This window comes from Hippichthys cyanospilos, chromosome 12 (genome assembly GCF_059441005.1).
Source record: "Hippichthys cyanospilos isolate Australia breed blue-spotted pipefish chromosome 12, RoL_Hcya_1.0, whole genome shotgun sequence".
NCBI classification, from domain to species: domain Eukaryota; kingdom Metazoa; phylum Chordata; class Actinopteri; order Syngnathiformes; family Syngnathidae; genus Hippichthys; species Hippichthys cyanospilos.
In genome coordinates, this window is record NC_142380.1 from 19,284,177 (window position 1) to 19,301,506 (window position 17,330).

A 17,330-nucleotide genomic window follows, 5' to 3' on the forward strand; every position below is an offset into this window, starting at 1 on the left:
AAAAAAAAAAATCGCCCCCTAGCGGTGATGGAAGGTTGGGCAAAAATACACAGACGGACTGACGATTACAATTTTGTCTGGCTTGAAAAAAATGATGGACCAACGGTGACGGAAAGAGAGCGGTGCTCTGACGAATGTCAGACGAGCAAAAAAACGTAAGTTTCCCACTTCTGGAAACTACGGTGACTTACAAAATCAAAAAAAGTACAATTTTGGAACTTGAACGTACCGATTTGAATGTTTTAAAAATCATTTTAACCAGAAAAGTTAGACAGCGCTAATAGTGACAACAAAGGCTTCCCATTCTATTTTATTGCATTCCATTGTAATTCCCACTGACCAATCATTTAAGACGCTTTATGTTAATTATCTGTGACTGTTTTTAAATTTGGTTTAATTATTCAAAAACACTTTAAATAAATTATTGTATGAGTGTGACTTTCTTTTATTGTAATAATTTCAACATGCAATACATTGTCATACCACTGAAATGGAAGACACTCATTTCAGCTGTTACAGTTAGTAAAAGAGATAGTGGAAATTTTTCTATAAGTCATACAGTACTTCTAGCAGAGATGCCAAAGACCATGCTTGAGTCTCACAGCTAAATGAGCAGTGCTGGCCATTCTCATTTGTTAGCTCCGGCAGACCTTTCCAGGGAGACCTAAGATAGATGCAAACAAAAGCTTATGAAATAGTGGAAAGCAAGAATTAATCACATATTAATGTTCTTCATTGTGTTTTCCATTAATAAATCCACAATAAGATATGGCAATCTGCATTCAAATTTGAATACGTTGTGCCACAAAAGTTTTATGTTGTAAAAAATGTGGATTGCATGTGAAAAATGTGAGAGCATCATTTTCATGTAGAACACATAAGGTTTCTACCTCTCCAGATGAGTATAATGTCGTGAAAGAACATTTTTGATGAGGGTCATTGTCTTGATATAGGTTTCTTCGCCAAGCTTCCTGGCAAAGTACAGTTTCGCACGCAAGAAGTATCCAACAGGCCAAAGCCACTCCTGGACAAACATAAAAGTTGGAAATAGGTATTGAACTGATTAGTTTACTAGTCCAGGGCTAGCCAACATCCAGCCTACCGGACAATTGACTATGCCATAACTAGGAGATTTTATCTGCCACAGGATGAATTTAAAGTTGATGAAAATTTAGAGTTGGAGCAAATTGATTATTACAGTCTGGTAGAACATTAAATTAAAATAATTACTAGCTCCTCATACATTGATTTAATTTTCAAACTCAAATACTATATTTTTCAGTTCCAAATACTTGTGACTTCAAGTTGGATTTACTTTGACTAAAATTACTTTGAAATTGTATAAATGCAGATACACATTAGATGATAAGGCCTTTTTTCATAAGATACTTAGGGCTGTTTCGTAAAAGAATGTAAAACAGGAGTGGCCAAGTCCAGTCCTCAAGAGGCACAATCTAGCCCAGGGATGGGCAACTCCAGGCCTCGGGGGCCGGTGTTCTGCATGTTTTCCTGTTTTCTCTCTCAAACACACCTGAATCAAATGATTAGGATTATTCTCAAGCAGCAGCAGAGCTTGTTGATGAGCTAATGGTTTAAATCAGGTGTGTTGGGAGAGAAAACTGGAAAACATGCAGGACACCGGCCCTCGAGGGCTGGAGTTGCCCACCCCTGATCTAGCCTGTTTTCAATGTTTCTCTTCATCTAACACACCTGGCTCAAATCAGTGTCGTTATTTGAATCAGGTGTGTTGGTTAAAGAGAAACATTGAAAACAGGCTGGATTGTGGCTCTTGAGGACTGGACTTGGCCACTCCTGATGTAAAACATTATAATTGATGACAAACAAACTTCAGTCTTTCAATCCCTAGGTTTAAAAAAATATAATTGTCTTTTATTGTCATTACCAATCATTTAAATAAAATTTGTTTTCTCACCGGTCCTTGATGGTAGTTGAAGCCCTTTGCCACATTATAGTTGTCATTGTCCAGAGCATTGTCATACACACCACAGTAGACCATATCACTGAAAGTACACAGAATGATGCATGAAGAGGGAGATTTAAAATTATACCCTCATCATACCTCAATTCACCAAGTCAGTGTTCAGCTAGGAAACTACAGTGGACCCCCGTGTTACAGTGGACCCCTGTGTTACAACGTCCCTGATTTATGTTATTTTCATTTTGCGACGTGGAATACTGAGTTTTTTCATCCCCTCTTTATGACATTTTCCTAGTCATGGGGCCAAAACAACTGTCATGATCCTAGGGGCTTGGCTGTATTAGTGTTGTTTTGCCTCCATCTGCTGGCGTTTTTAGGTAATTGCACATATTTACTATTGCTGTCTAACTGTTTCCATTTAAAGTGTGACTACAATGCTGGTCTGCTATTGGTCGGCATCTCCACACGGAGATGGTGGTCTGCTATTGGTCGGCCTCATTTGTTTAAAATGGCGGAACGGTAAAGCTTTGTTTCATTGTGAGTGGTTACTAAACCGTATTTATAGTGCATTTTACTGCTTGATTCAAAGTTGAAAGGGTTAGCCATGGGTCCCAAGATTGCTAGTGATGTTAAAGAGAGAAGTAAGAAGATGATTTATATGGAACTGATGCTGGAGATAACCCTTATTAGAGAATATGGGCATAACAAGCAGCACTCAAAGCTAAATAAATCCTTTCTATATGTTTTATTTATGATATTTTCTAACTGTATACATGTATATTATATATACATAGCGCTCACTATACTATTTTGGTACCAATTTTTAATATGTATGTACAATTTTTATGTTTTTACCTGGGGTTCTAAATGCATTAGCTATTTAACATAGGGTTGGATTGCCCGTGATACGACAAATTCGCCTTACGACCGCAACCGCGGAACGGACTAATGTTGTAACACGGGGGCCCACTGTATAATAATGCAATAGACAGCCTAGAGACAAACCAGTCTGGATGTCTTCTAAAAACTAATCATCCACTCAGTATTGTAGTCAAGGTAAAAACTATTATTATAGTATTATTATAGTGTTTTGATATTTGGGAAAAACATACATACATAAAACATATATTTTGCACAGAAAACCAGATAGCACATTTCCACTCAATTATGAATGACCAACTTTTGTTTTTTGAAAATCTTTTCTTTTTCATAACTACAAACTGAGACTCTTTCACCATGATTATGTTCAGTGAGACAAGATGCCGCCAGAGCCACAGAACACACATTGGAATCAGTCTGTACAGTTAAAAATTGATCGGTAAGAAACTGCTACTGTGTCAGGCTGTCACCATCAAAGTGTGCAGTCATTTACAGTAGGTCTTCTCATCCGTTTTGATAAAAGCAATCTGACTGCTCCAGCCAGAGGACACGGAGTGCCTGCTGCTTGTTACCAGCTAACTTAGTCTAAACGCTCTGATAAACTCTGACAACAAGATACAACATCATCAGTTGTCACTAGCGGAGATTTGGACCCAAGCGCACATGGAGGCAAACAGAAGGAGTGACTGACTGGTTTATTTAATGGCAGATAGAGGCAGGCAGGTGACGGTGGCTGTTTGGAACATGGAAGGACGGGAGACCGGTGACAGGCGAGTTACCGGGGTAACTTGCATGAGGGTAGTCTGAGACACATGGAGTTGAGACAGGGGCAGGCAAGGCAGCACAAGCGAATAGTAGACAGGCGGGATCGGGTTACGGACAGGCAGAACAGCCATGAATGCAAGAAGGCTTGGCATGGAAAACAAAACGATCTGGTGGGGACTGGCAGGAAGAGGTAGTATGCGATATGCAGGGCAAGTAACATGGCGTCCCCCCCATGGGGTGAACATGTTTGTTTGCTTCGCTCGTGAATGTTGCCGTTTTCTACTTTGTTATGTGTGTTTTTTTTTTTTGCATTCCTTTCAATTAAAAGTTGCTAACATACAACAGGCAGACACTAATGAACATTGCCAATGCTCGTAGCTTCAAGTTCAGTGGAACTGCACTAATGAACTTACAATTTATTGTGCGATTGTGCGAACAATCCCGCCACCACCAGGAAGGCCCACACTGACCTTGAGTGACCCAGTGGACCTGAGGAGAGTGCTTAGAAGGCTCTCGAAAGAGGGGCAAGAGAGGAGGCCCAATGATAAGCTAACAGCCTGTGCTAGCCGACCGCCGTTACTCAGTCTCTTTCTGGCAAATATGCGGACTCTGGAAAACAAGCTAAATGAACTGTGCTCTAATTTTCACTGAAACCTGGCTTTCAGAGGACGTCCCAGACTCTACCATTCAACTGCACACTCACTCCACCCATTACGTTGACAGATCAGCAGCTGTCGGTAAGACAAGACCTGAGCAGCAACTACTGCAAGGTCCCTATTGTTCTTCTCCAGATTATTATTATTATTATTAGGGCCTGAGCAGCATCCGCTGCGAAGACCCTCTAGTTTCTCTCCAGATTATTAGGGCCCGAGCAGCGTCCGCTGCTTGGACCCTCTTATTTTTCTCCAGATTATTAGGGCCCGAGCAGCGTCCGCTGCGAGGACCCTCTTGTTTTTTTCCAGATTATTATTAGGGCCCGAGCAGTGTCCGCTGCAAGGACCCTCTTGTTTTTCTCCAGATTATTATTATTATTTACTCTTACAGAACTTTCCCATTTTTGAGGGTCTAAACATGCATGAAAAGTCGCCAAATTTTGCACAGATGTAAGGCCTGACAGGTCTGATCTTTTCAAAACTTCATATATGGGATGGGAGTTCAATGTGAAAAACACCTACAAGCCTTTTTAATCGTTGTGTGAACGCCACCTAGTGGCAGCAAAAAAAAAAAAAACGCAATTCCTTCATGGTTTTTATGTACTCTACTAGTTGATATCGCTTAAATGTTGTCTGAAAAGCCATTAGACACGCCTATTACCCTCTACCAAATGTTTGGATAATGGGTGTAGCCTATACGGCAACGCAAAGTCACACAACTGTAACAATAAAAGTTGCAGTAACTCCACCCATATAATTCCTCCATCTCTAAATTTCACATATTTGATAAGAGTTCTGTGCTGAAGTCATCTACAAACTCATTTGTCATTGTAGTGCTAACACCACCATGTGGCACAAAATAATATAACATCATTTTTGCATTTTCTATATAATTTATTGAGCCTGTTCATCAAATGTAATAAAAATTGGACATTTTCTAACATATTGACTTCTAATGTTCACTTACCTCAATGTGCATATACCCTAACACGTTCATACTCCTACTTGTTCATACCCCAACCTGTTCATACCCCAACGTGCACAGGTCTGCATTAAAAAAAAAGTCAGCACGGCCCATGTGCTAGGATGTACAGAACCAGAGTTACAAATTTTTTAATGTGCTTTTGTTGCCCTTTTTGGACATTTGCAGGTATTGCAGACATTTGCAAACTCTTCTTAATCTCTCATACGGTTGAGTCGACAGACTTCAAATTTGGCATATAGGAGCACAACTGGGCAAAATTTTGTGAAGATTGGCCAACATATATGATGGGGGCAGGGCTTTAAAATACTGTATGTTGTTTCAAATTTCCTTCGCCATGAGCGACAAAAATCTTAATAACTCCAATGAACAAGCTTCAAAAAATCTGAAACTTTACTGAAAGATTACGAGTCATTGCCTTAAAACATCTACATGATAAATTCTTAAATTAATTATGGCACCATCTAGTTACAGACAAAAATGTGCCATTTTGAATGTACCATTTGGCCCGTTTTTGTACATTTTATGGTATCAAAACGCTTGACCCGATCAAGTGCACTTTTGGCGTGCTCCATTATCAGACATAGGGGCACAGCTGGGTAAAATTTCATGAAGATCAGCTAACATTTATGATGGGGGCTGGGCTTCAAAATATGTGTTTCAAATTTCCTTCGCTACAGGTGAAAAAAACCTGAATAACTTAGCTTTGGTGCTGTGCTAATTCTGTTTGAGCAAATTACCTACAAATTGGCCAGAATAGAGTTCAGGCATGGAACATAAAGGTTCTCAAATTTGTTGACCTTAAGGCCTGTAGACCCGGGCCCTTGCACACCTGTGCACGTTGGAGTAGTTGCCTCAAAGTCTGATATCTAACCAATACAAATAAAGTTGCTGTAATTGGACCCAGATGGTCTTATCTTTTCAAAATTTCATATGGTTGATGGGAGTCCTATGGAAAACACACCTACGAACTAATTTTTTGTCATACTGCAAACACCACCTAGCGGGAGCAAAAAACATTGCTTTTTTTAACGTTTTGATGTACTTTGTTGAGCCTGTTGGAATAATATCACTAATATTTAGTCTGGCAAGCCTCCAGACAGGCCTATTGCCCTCCACCAAATAATAAGTATTTCTGACAATGGCCGTGGCATATACGCCAGTTTTACTTCCAAAGATTTATCAGAACAGTAAAAGCTGCTGTAATTTGACCCAGATGATCTCATTTTCGCTCACTTTCACACATTGTAAAGAGTCAATCCCTGAAGACATTGACAAACATATATTGCATTATAATGCTAACGGCAACTAGTGGTAGCAAAAAATTTCTTTATAGTCGAAAGGTGGCAGCCAAACCCAGTTGGTTTGACTTACAGCAACCAAAATTTTTACACATATGTAGGACCCTAAAACCTAAAAACCAATGAAGAAGAGCCATATGCTAGGATGTAGAGAAAAAGAGTTACGAATTTTTGAATGTGCAATTTTGACACATTTATGGGCATTTGCAAGTCTTCAACTGCAGCCGACTTTTCAAACTGTTGACCTGATCAACTTCCAATTTGGTGTGGACCAATATCAACTGGTCCACAAATAGTCAAGATCCGTTGAAATATATAATGGAGGCGGGGTTTCAAATTATGAAGTCAATATTTCCTACGCCCACAGAGACAAAAACACAAAAACCAGCTGAACAAGCTTTAAAAAAAATCTGAAACTTTACAATATCATTAAGACTCATGATCTTAATGCTTCTATATGATAAATTTATGATTTACCTGTAGCGACACCTGGTGGCAGACAAAAAAGTTTCTTTTTACACTTTCATGTACTGTGCTATGCCTGTTTCAGTAAATTAACTGAAAATTACTGAAAAGAACATTGAGATAGACAACATTAAGTTTCTCAATTTTTATGACTTTTCAATTATGGGCCTAGCCTTTAAGACTCAAAATCTGATGTCTGGCCAGAATGGTAAAATTTAATATAATTGGACCAAGATGAGCTTCTCTAAATTTGATATATGTGATGGGAGTCCAAAGCTCAACATACTTTTTTGCATTGTAGTGCGGTTGTCACTTAGTAGTGGCAAAAAAAAAAAAAAAAAAAAGAAGCTACATTTCAATTTTTATGTACTTTGTTGAGCCTGTTGAAGTAATATCACTGAATTTTTTTTCTGATTGGCATTCAGACACGCCTAATTTCCTCCAAATATTACGATGTTTTGATAGTGGGCATGGCCAACACAGTAGTGCTCATTACGCCGATATATCGTAACAGTAAATGCTGTTGTAATTTGACCCATATGATCTCATCTTGTCACAACTTCACACACTGAATGAAAGTCCATTCCTACAGACATCAACAAACAAACATACATGGACATTTTTGCTTTTCTAAAACATTGGGTTCTAATGTTCACCTACATATGCAAAAAATGTTCATACCCCAACGTTTTCATACCCGACCTGTTCATACTCCAACGTGCACAGGTGTGTGAGGGCCCGTCATAACTGCTTGCAGCTCTAGTTTACATTGTATTGCACCAAATGATGTTAAATGTTGCCAACTTGGTATCCATTGCAACCTGATCATCCGGTAAGGGGGATTTCCCTATTTTTGAACCTTTCTTAGTGTTTTTCATTTTTCCCAAGGTTTTTTTTTCCCCTTCCTGAATGTTCCCGCCGAGGAAAAAAAACCCAAATGGATGATGCAGCCATAGGGTGAAATGAGTGGTGTAGTGTTTGTTCTGAAAAGTATGATTCGATAATTCTTTCAACAGGGATGTCTTATAAAGTGGAACAAAATATCCAGATTACATTAATTTTCAGGATAGTAGTGTGTTTGTAATTTGTTAATATTGAGAACTAAGAAAACTATTACTCAGGATCAAGAGTTTTCATTCCAAGGGGTCCCAGTAGTTTCTCTTCAGCCATTTCAAGTGCCTTCCAGGCTCTTTCCACTGTAAAAAGTTCTGGAGCCTGCCATTAAGAAAAAGAAAGAAAAAAAAACAAAAACAAAAATCTCCGTCAGAATAATACTTAAAATATATTCTATTATTGCACTAGTAGCACTACCAACTTACCACGACCATGGCAATAGTAAAGTTTGGTCTGAGTTGGTAGTCACACCAGGGGCTTGATGCTCCATAACTGTCCTTATAGATACCAGCTTTGTGTATAAGTTCAGGATGCTTTTCATTGGGGTCCATTGGCTCACCAGACACCCAGAAACATGGCTCAAAGGATTCCTGGATTTGTTGATTCCATTTGGCGTATGAGATAAACAACTCTTCACCTGCAACGCAACGCAACACAACAGAATCCATGACTCACGTTTGTGAAAAGAAAAAAAAAGAAAACAATGGCATGTGTAAATAATTCCACAGGGAACATGATGGATAGCGCTTAGCTTCCTGAGTTTTTGTTTGTCTCTTGCCCCACTGTAGAATTTGTGTGCTCTTTTGCCTGGGGATTTCTTCTCGTACCCGGATATAAATGAATTTTGTAACACCATTTTATATTTCCTTGAATTGTCTTCGCAAGTTATTAATATTTTATACTTGTCTGATGATCGGGAACACTCAATGGTGATATTTAGGAAGGAAAAAAATTAGGAAACTCGCCAAGGAGCTACTTGCACATGCACAATTTACATAAGGGATGTCCAAACTCAAATCTCGAGGGCCGGCATCCTCCATGATTTCCACGTTTCCTTCCCTGACTCATCTGATTAAAATTATCCTCTACATTTAGCAGGGGTTCTCGCAAATGGGTGGTAAATGTGTTCGGTTTGCCCTATCTGCTATATGTATTTTTTTTTTTTCCCATCAAAATCGAAGGTCTCAAAAACTTCGTCCAAAGTGGAGATTGGTCAAATCCTCCGGATCCGTGTTTGCATGTTGCAAGCACAAACCAGAGATTTACGTCACTCTACTCCAGTGACATTAAGAGATGGAAGGTCTTTCTGATTGGACAGTATTTGGTGACACGACTTGTGCCTAGCAGCTTGGCAAGCTCATTAATCATGGGTGTAAAACTAATTTTAGCTGGCAGGCCTCATGGAGGAAAATCTATTCCCAATAAAATCATGGTATATATTTATAGAACTTTAAAACAACTTCAAATTAGTAACATCTCTCATTCAAAATTCCCAGTTAAAGCAAGGGGTGCCGCTTTTTTAATCCACAAAAGGGTACCTTTTGAATTATCAAATTCAATAGAGGATGGGCGATGTGTGATTGTTTCCGGTACTCTGTGTGGTATGCCTGTGGTAATGGTCTGTGTCTATGCGTCAACGTGGGATGATGACAGCTTTATAACTGGATTCTATTCTCACTTTCCAAAGTGGACGATCATGACTTGATCATTGGCGAGGTTTTCAATTTAATTCAAGATCCCTCCTTGGACAGGTCTTCATCTAACCCCCAGAAGCTAACAAAGTCTGCTAAGAAGTTGCAAATAAATAGGGCATGTATGACCCTTGGAGATGTAAATTTCCCTCGGACAAAGCCTTCTCTTTCTTCTCCCATGTCCGTCACTCATACTCTCGAATTGACTTTTTCCTCCTAGATAATTCCTTTCTACCAGAAGTTTGCTCTTGTGAATATCATAATATTCTTATCTCAGATCATGCCCCAGCCTCAGTTGACATTTCCTTCCCTAGCCATGTTCCCCCCATCAGGCAACGGAGACTCAATTCCTCCTTGCTTACCCAGGTACCTTTCAAGGAATTCATCGGTGCGCAGCTCAAATTGTTTTTAGACCTTAATGATTCTTCAGAAATTTCTCAGTGCACTTGATAGGAAGCATGTAAAGCATTTTTACATGGTCAAATCATCGGATATGTTACTGACACTAGCAGGTCGGAGAAGGCGGAAGTCGAAGTGTTGTCCTCGCAATTGCAGAGAATTGATGGGTTATATTCTTCGGCCCCTATGCCTTCCCTTTACAAAGAACGGACCCATCTTCAAACCAAAATTATATTGACCACACATAAAATAGAGAAACAGTTGTTTCTGACAAAACAAAACTTCTTTGAGAATGGGGACAAGGCAGGGAGGTTGTTATCAACCAAGCATGTGCTCTATCCAGACTGATCCCTAGAATCAAAACTTCATCTGGCGAAATTACCTATGACCCATTTCATGACCCATTTCATGACCCATTTCGACACATTTTGTGATTTTTACGCTGAACTCTATTCTACGCAATGTTCCTCTAAACAATTTTCCCCAAAAAAAGACAGACTTAAGTGTGACACTGGGCAACCCAATCTCCATTATGGAAGTACAGGGGTCTTCACCTCGCCCCCTTGATAAACAACCATTTATTCCTGCCCTCCTGCACAGATACAACATTCTGGACTTGGCCCGATAAAGGTATAACCAAATTTAAAGATCTGTATAACCGAGGGACCTTCAAGTCCTTACCTGAGCTTGCAAGAAAATTTGACTTGCCGAACTCTCATCTATATCGTTTTTTTCAGGTGCGGCACTTTATTCAGACACAATAAATAGCCCTGATTAGGTGTAGACAAGACCTTACAAAAACGTAGGGGTATTGACTTTTTGGGCTGAAACTTTAGGACAAACATGTGCAAAGACTGGCCGGGGGCCAAATGCGGCCTGTGGTCAATTTCCATCCGGCCCGCAGCATCCGTCATAAAATCAATAACGTCTGGCCCGCATGGAGAATTAATACCTTGGGCAGCAGCACTGTTACCTGCGTGGGCTGAGTGCTGCCATCTATAGGCTCAATTAGGAACAGCAAATTAGTATATGATTAACTGACTGTATGAGCCCCTCATTTTCTAAAATGGCGACAATCAACAAAATGAGGAACGTTGACTGCGATGGCCGACGGTTCAAGGATGAGTGGAAATTGGACTATTTCTTCACTGAAATACGTTACAACTGCCTCATTTGTAAAGAGACAGTGGCTGTTTTTAAAGAGTTCAATGTGAAGCGACATTACCAAACAAAACATGCTGACTTATATGGCAAGATCACAGGTAATGAACGCAGCGAGAAACTGAAACATCTTGAAGCTAGTTTAATCTCACAGCAGCAATATTATACAACTTTTACAGACAGCTGGATAAGGACAAGTCCGAGAGGTTCAAGCATTTGGTAAGAAAATGCTAAGCTTGTTCGGGTCGACGTATTTCTGTGAGAAGACATTCTCAGTTATGAACTTAAATAAGAGCAGTGTGAGGACACGGCTATTGACCTCTCACAAGACATCTTGCGCATCCATACTACTGCCATAGAGGCAGACCTGGCCTTTGTCCTGCACTCCAGATCTCAGTTTCACCCATCACACTCATGCGGACAAGTAATTTTTCATTTATGATCAGTCTGAAAACTTTTTTTTTAACTTTTCACTCCAGAATAATAACCATTCAAGAATCCAATCAACATTTATAGTTACTATTGTCATATTTTAAATGAGCCCTGCACTTGTTGATATGACTATTACTTGTTCATTTCTCTGTTATTGTGTTTACCTGCTCTGAAGATACTTTGATTTCAATAAGATTCAATTTTAATAGGATGATAAACAGTAACTCAAAGTAAGGCTTCAAACAGAGTCCTTTCGAGGTAAACTACTGTATACTAACAAATATTGTGTTGATATTGTAAAAAAAACAACTTCAAAACCATGCAAAAATGCAATATGAAAACATTCTGTCAAAGTAATTAAACATAATTGGGCAAAAATATATATAGATATTTATTTTTTGTGTGCTTTATACCATTTTTTTGTACTTTGGCCCCTTCATATGGAAACAGCCCTTTGGCATGTAGTTCCACAATCCATCGGATAGTTGACTTGCTGAGACCAATTATCTCCACAGCTGCTCCATCTCTGAAAAAAATAAAAAATAAATAAATAATCACATTGCATCTTTAAATCACATTAGTAATTCTGTAAGATGTTTTGCAATTGTTAACTCAAACAACGGAGAAACGGAAATGGAGGTGTTTATTGAAAAGTATTTGTTTAATCTGCAATCACTGTAAAATGTAATAATGCAAAATGTAAAAATGTATTTATAGTGTCTGTGCCATAGTATGTTATAGGAACAGTATATAACCCTTGAAAACACAGCGGGAGTTCATCAATGACTCAAATCAATGAACTGATCAATAACGGCAAACAATTTAAAGATCAAGGTCATGTCATGGTATCTCCATCACCTTCAGACCAGGACTTTAACTGGGCCACTTCAGAAAATAATGCTGTGTTTTTTTTCCAATTATGGATTTACTTCTGTCTTTTGGGTTGTTGACCTATGGCATCACCCATCTGTTAAACTTCATTCCAGAATCCTGGAATCCCCCAAATCCTCAATTTTCACAAGACCCCAAAAATGGCAAATTTGTTCAATCATTAGCATTGTATTGTATCATAGAGTAACTCATTTTCAGCGCTTTGATTGTCCAATAAACAAAAACATCCCTACATTTGTGTGGATCATAGCGTATGATTGTTAATGTTTTAGCCCAATGCCAGCAATATATAAAATACACAAATATGTAGCAAATATAAAATATATAGAGTAACCAGCAAAGATAAACATTTTGTCATTTTCAGAATTGTAAAAAAAAAAGTGGTCTCATAGCCACCCATTTAAGGAAATTTATGTGTGACCGGTATTTCTATGTTACCTGGGAGTAGCGGGTATGCCTTTGTTTCTTGCTCTATCATTGTAGCCCAATGCCAGCAATATATAAAATACATAAATATGTAGCAAATATAAAATATATAGAGTAACCCGCAAAGATAAACATTTTGTCATTTTCAGAATTGTAAAAATAAGTGGTCTCATACCCACCCATTTAAGCAAATTAATGTGTGACTGGTATTTCTATGTTACCTGGGAGTAGCGGGTATGCCTTTGTTTCTTGCTCTATCACTCTCCCCCATTTTATCCATCCAGGTGCCACAGTTAAAACGGTTTCCTCCATGGACAAAGCCTGTTTCAGAATCAACCTTAACGTCCACATTGAACCCTAGAAGGAAAAAGAATGTATTAAGATGTTGCCACTAATGGTTGGGTTGCTAAAGCTTTCTATAATGCCTTCTTTTTGTTAAACTGTTTTCTCAATGAGCGGCTCGGTGAGTAGGCTCGGTGGGTAAATGGACTTGGACTTATATAACGCTTTTCTACCTTGGGTACTCAAAGCGATTTACACTAACTAGTCATTCACCTACTGATGCCGCAGCATCAACTGGGGGTTCAGTGTCTTGCACAAGGACACTTCGACATGGTCTTGATGGTCTGGGGATCGAACCCACAATCTCTCAGCTGGGAGACGACTACTCTACCACCGAGCCATGCACCCCAGTCCAACAGGTGGGGCAGCGGTTAGCACATCCGCCTCACAGTTCAGGGACGGAGTTCAATTCCAGCTGCCTCCGGCCTTCCTGGCTTCCGGCTTCCTTCTACACTCCAAAAACAAGCATGGCAGGTCTATTGGACATACTAAATTATCGTTAAATGTGATTGGGTGTATGAATGATTGCTCATCTCTGTGTGCCCTGCAAGTGGCTGGCAACCAGCTCAGGGTGTCATCCACCGACTGCCCAAAGTGGCTGTAGAAAATGGATGGAGGAATGTTTTCCCAATTTTTGGCACCCCAATGCCAGTTATGAACACAGAGAATGGCTTGCCAAACATTTATTTTTTTACTTCTTTCCTTTGCTTTTAAATTCTTAAAACATTTGGTTGCAAATGTTGTTAGTGTCCACATTATAATATATATATATATATATATATATATATATATATATATATATATATATATATATATATATATATATATATATATATATATACAGTCGGCCCCCGGTTTACGAACACCCTCTTTTACGAACATTTCGACTTACGAGCGTGGACCGCGGAATTTTTTATTCCCCACTTACGCACAAACCTTCTGTCTTACGAACAATATGACATGCCGGCCATTGTGTACGAACATTTATTTTAACTTTGCTACGTCAACTAATTTAGAATATGACGCTTATCACACCATCGTCAAACGCTATTGCTCTTACAATGTCACAGTCACTGTCTCAGTCACGGTGTAAGTCACGGAGTCAGTCACGGAGATGCTATTGGCCGGCGTCATGTCAATCACAGAAATGCCGTTATGCTATTGGCCGAACGCCTTTATCTAGCTTGATGGCACAGCTGGTTGGGACGGAAGGAAGGAGAGAAAATCAGTCAAAAACGGAAGGAAGGAATGTTGTTAAGACTTTGCAAACTTTATCTGTTAGACATGGCTGCTAAAATTGCTAGTGGCGGTAAAGGAAGAAGTGAGAGGATGATGACAATAGAAACGAAGCAGGAGATAATAAAAAAAAAAAATACAAAGGAGGTGCACGCATGGTTAACCTTGCCCGTGAGTATGGCCGTAACCGCTCGGCAATCTTCTAAGGGCAAGACTTTCCTTGCCGGGGGACGGACCTCGATCGACAACAAAATTGAGAGGCTTCTTCTATTATGGATTAAAGAGAAGGAAATCGCCGGTGATATGTTCTAGTTTGAGAAAAGTTCTTGTTTAAGAAAATAAATAAATAAATTCTGCGGGTTGGTCTCTGCTCCCCTCCGCCTCCACCCAGCTCAAGTCACTTCGCCCCAAAGGTAAATGTCATTTTTCCTTTGTATATGTTATTTAATTTAACTGTACAGTAGATTATGTTACTCATTTTTAATATGTGTATAAAGTCGTGATGTTTTTACCTAAGGTTTTTGCATGCGTTGCACGCATTCACTAATTAACATAGGTTTGGATTGCCCGTCATACGAGCAGTTCAAGTTACGAGCGTAGCCGCTGAACGGATTAAGTTCTTAACACGGCGGCCCACTGTATATACATATACATATATATATATATATATATATATATATTATATATATATATATATATATATATATATATATATATATATATATATATATACATACATATACACATACATATACATATATATACATACATACATATACATATATATACATACATATATACATATATATACATACATACATACATATATATACAGTACATACATACATACATATATATACAGTACATACATACATACATACATACATACATATATATATATATATATATATATATATATATATATATATATACATATATATATATATATATATATATATATATATATATATATATATATATATATATATATATATATATATATATATATATATATATACACAAACATACAAACATGCTCTGCTGAATGTGGTTAAATGTTATCTGTTTGTTAATGCTTTATGATATTGTCCAATCAGGGGCAGGCAGAATCCTGGTCAGGCAGAAAGAGCGGGTCTACGGGCAAGCAGAAGTTTGGGTTGTCAGTGGTAGATAGGGTTGAATGCCAGGGTGTCAGTCCGAGAAGAACACAAGAACGTTCCATTCATCCATTCATTCGGGAGGAGCTGGACGAAGTGGCTGGGGAGAGCAAAATCTGGGTTTCCCCGCTCCTCAACATGGAAAATAATTTGGAAGAAAAGGGCAGGACAGGCAGACTTAGACATTGAGTAGGTGATTGTTTGCAGCTGGTGGTGATTAGGCTTATTGAATGGAATAAGGTCTGAAAGGTACGTGAGAGAGAACGAACTGGCTGGAACTGCCAGATTGTGACAGAACACCCCCCTCACATGCCATTCCCCGACATCCACAAGAGACCAACCGTGCAGGAGGAAAGAACAAAGACCGGGGATTCTAGACTGATGGTAGGACGGTTCGAAGGCAGGATGCTCCATGAGATGGTGAAAAAGTGGGGGGTTGATCTGGTCTATATTCAGGCAGAAGGGAACCCAGGTCCGGTACTGGATGCTCCTACCCCAATGGTGGGGAAGGCAGCTGCCACCTCATCATGAAGACTTGTGCCCCGTCAATGAGAAGGGTCAGAGGGGGAGGCGAGCCAGGGTGCTCTCAGCGACCGGTTTCAATCTGACGTGGAAGTTTGGGGGAACACGCATCGGGTGATGTAGTGCAAAGCACCCTACAGGGGGGTTAAAAACCCACAGAAGTACCTCTGAACAGATGGCATTCTGCAATGAACATCCATATGTACATACTTTGGGGATAGGGTCAGGTGCTTGGGCTGGTCTTCTCTCCAGAAGCTCTCTCCTTGACATCCCAGGTCAACGTGGTGACCATACAAGGAGATGTCAGGATAAGATCAGATTGTTTGGATTATCTTCTTTCTGATATTGTCTGGTTTGGGCATTTGGTTTGGGATTACGGGACCCTGCGTGGTAAGACAGGGTGACGTTGAATCTCATAAAAAATAGAGATCACAGTGCTTGGCATGAGTTAACGCTTTTGGTAGTGGTAGCAGTTCATGTCGTTTGTCCACACGAGAAATGAGAACTTGGTCCCTTCTAGCCGATGACACCAATTGTCCAGGACTAACTTGACTCCCAGCAACTCACAGTTACTGTACCAATGCCATAATTGGATTAAGCTGGAAAGACAGCTGGTGTGAAAAGTAGGCTCACATGAAGTTGCCTATCTTTCAAGGACTGCTGGGACTGGACTGTGTGGACCCCAACATAACCATGTACTTCATAATGAATTGTTGGTCAAGATCTGAATCTGGAGAATGGGTGAAGAAGAAATACTGTTTTTGAGGCTTCTCAGTAGATCTAGGGCAACTATAGCCCATTTCACACTTCAGCAACTCTTCCGTTGTACCCAGAAAGCTTCAGTTCCCTTTTCTGTTCACAACAAAAATCAGTCCAGGCAGGGAAAGTTCCGCTAAGCCTCTACCCTTTTCAGTTTATAGTTGTGACAAAGGTTGGAACCTCTGTACCCAGGTAGCTTGCTGTGCTAACTGTGCTAACGCTGATTGGTTGGTTGAACTTGGGGGTGTGTTGTTTTGGTATCAGCAGCCGCCATTATGCTACGTGTTTACTGTGGCCAGTTTAATATTTTGAAATCGTGGAATGAGAGAAAATTGATAGGTGGATGGGTGTTCTGGAACAGACTGCTGCGTATTGACAGAGAATAGGACATCCATCTCCAATTTGCTTCAACTACTAGAAAAGGCGAGTCGCTGAC

General features: G+C 39.5%; 1 protein-coding gene across 5 annotated transcripts in view; it reads right to left on the reverse strand.

Annotated features, from left to right (window-relative positions):
• Positions 1–295: 295 nt before the first annotated feature.
• The window catches only part of agla (amylo-alpha-1,6-glucosidase and 4-alpha-glucanotransferase a), a 107,036-nt gene continuing 90,001 nt past the window's right edge, over positions 296–17,330 (reverse strand). For all 5 annotated transcript variants that reach the window (XM_088428895.1, XM_088428892.1, XM_088428896.1 and 2 more), the window contains exons 29-35: positions 13,100–13,235; positions 11,975–12,087; positions 8,304–8,515; positions 8,102–8,199; positions 1,934–2,021; positions 891–1,024; positions 296–664 (exon numbers count right to left, since the gene is read on the reverse strand). In XM_088428895.1, coding sequence (XP_088285021.1) covers positions 547–664; positions 891–1,024; positions 1,934–2,021; positions 8,102–8,199; positions 8,304–8,515; positions 11,975–12,087; positions 13,100–13,235 — 899 coding nt within the window. In that variant the 3' untranslated portion in view covers positions 296–546. The remainder of the gene's footprint in view (positions 665–890; positions 1,025–1,933; positions 2,022–8,101; positions 8,200–8,303; positions 8,516–11,974; positions 12,088–13,099; positions 13,236–17,330) is intronic.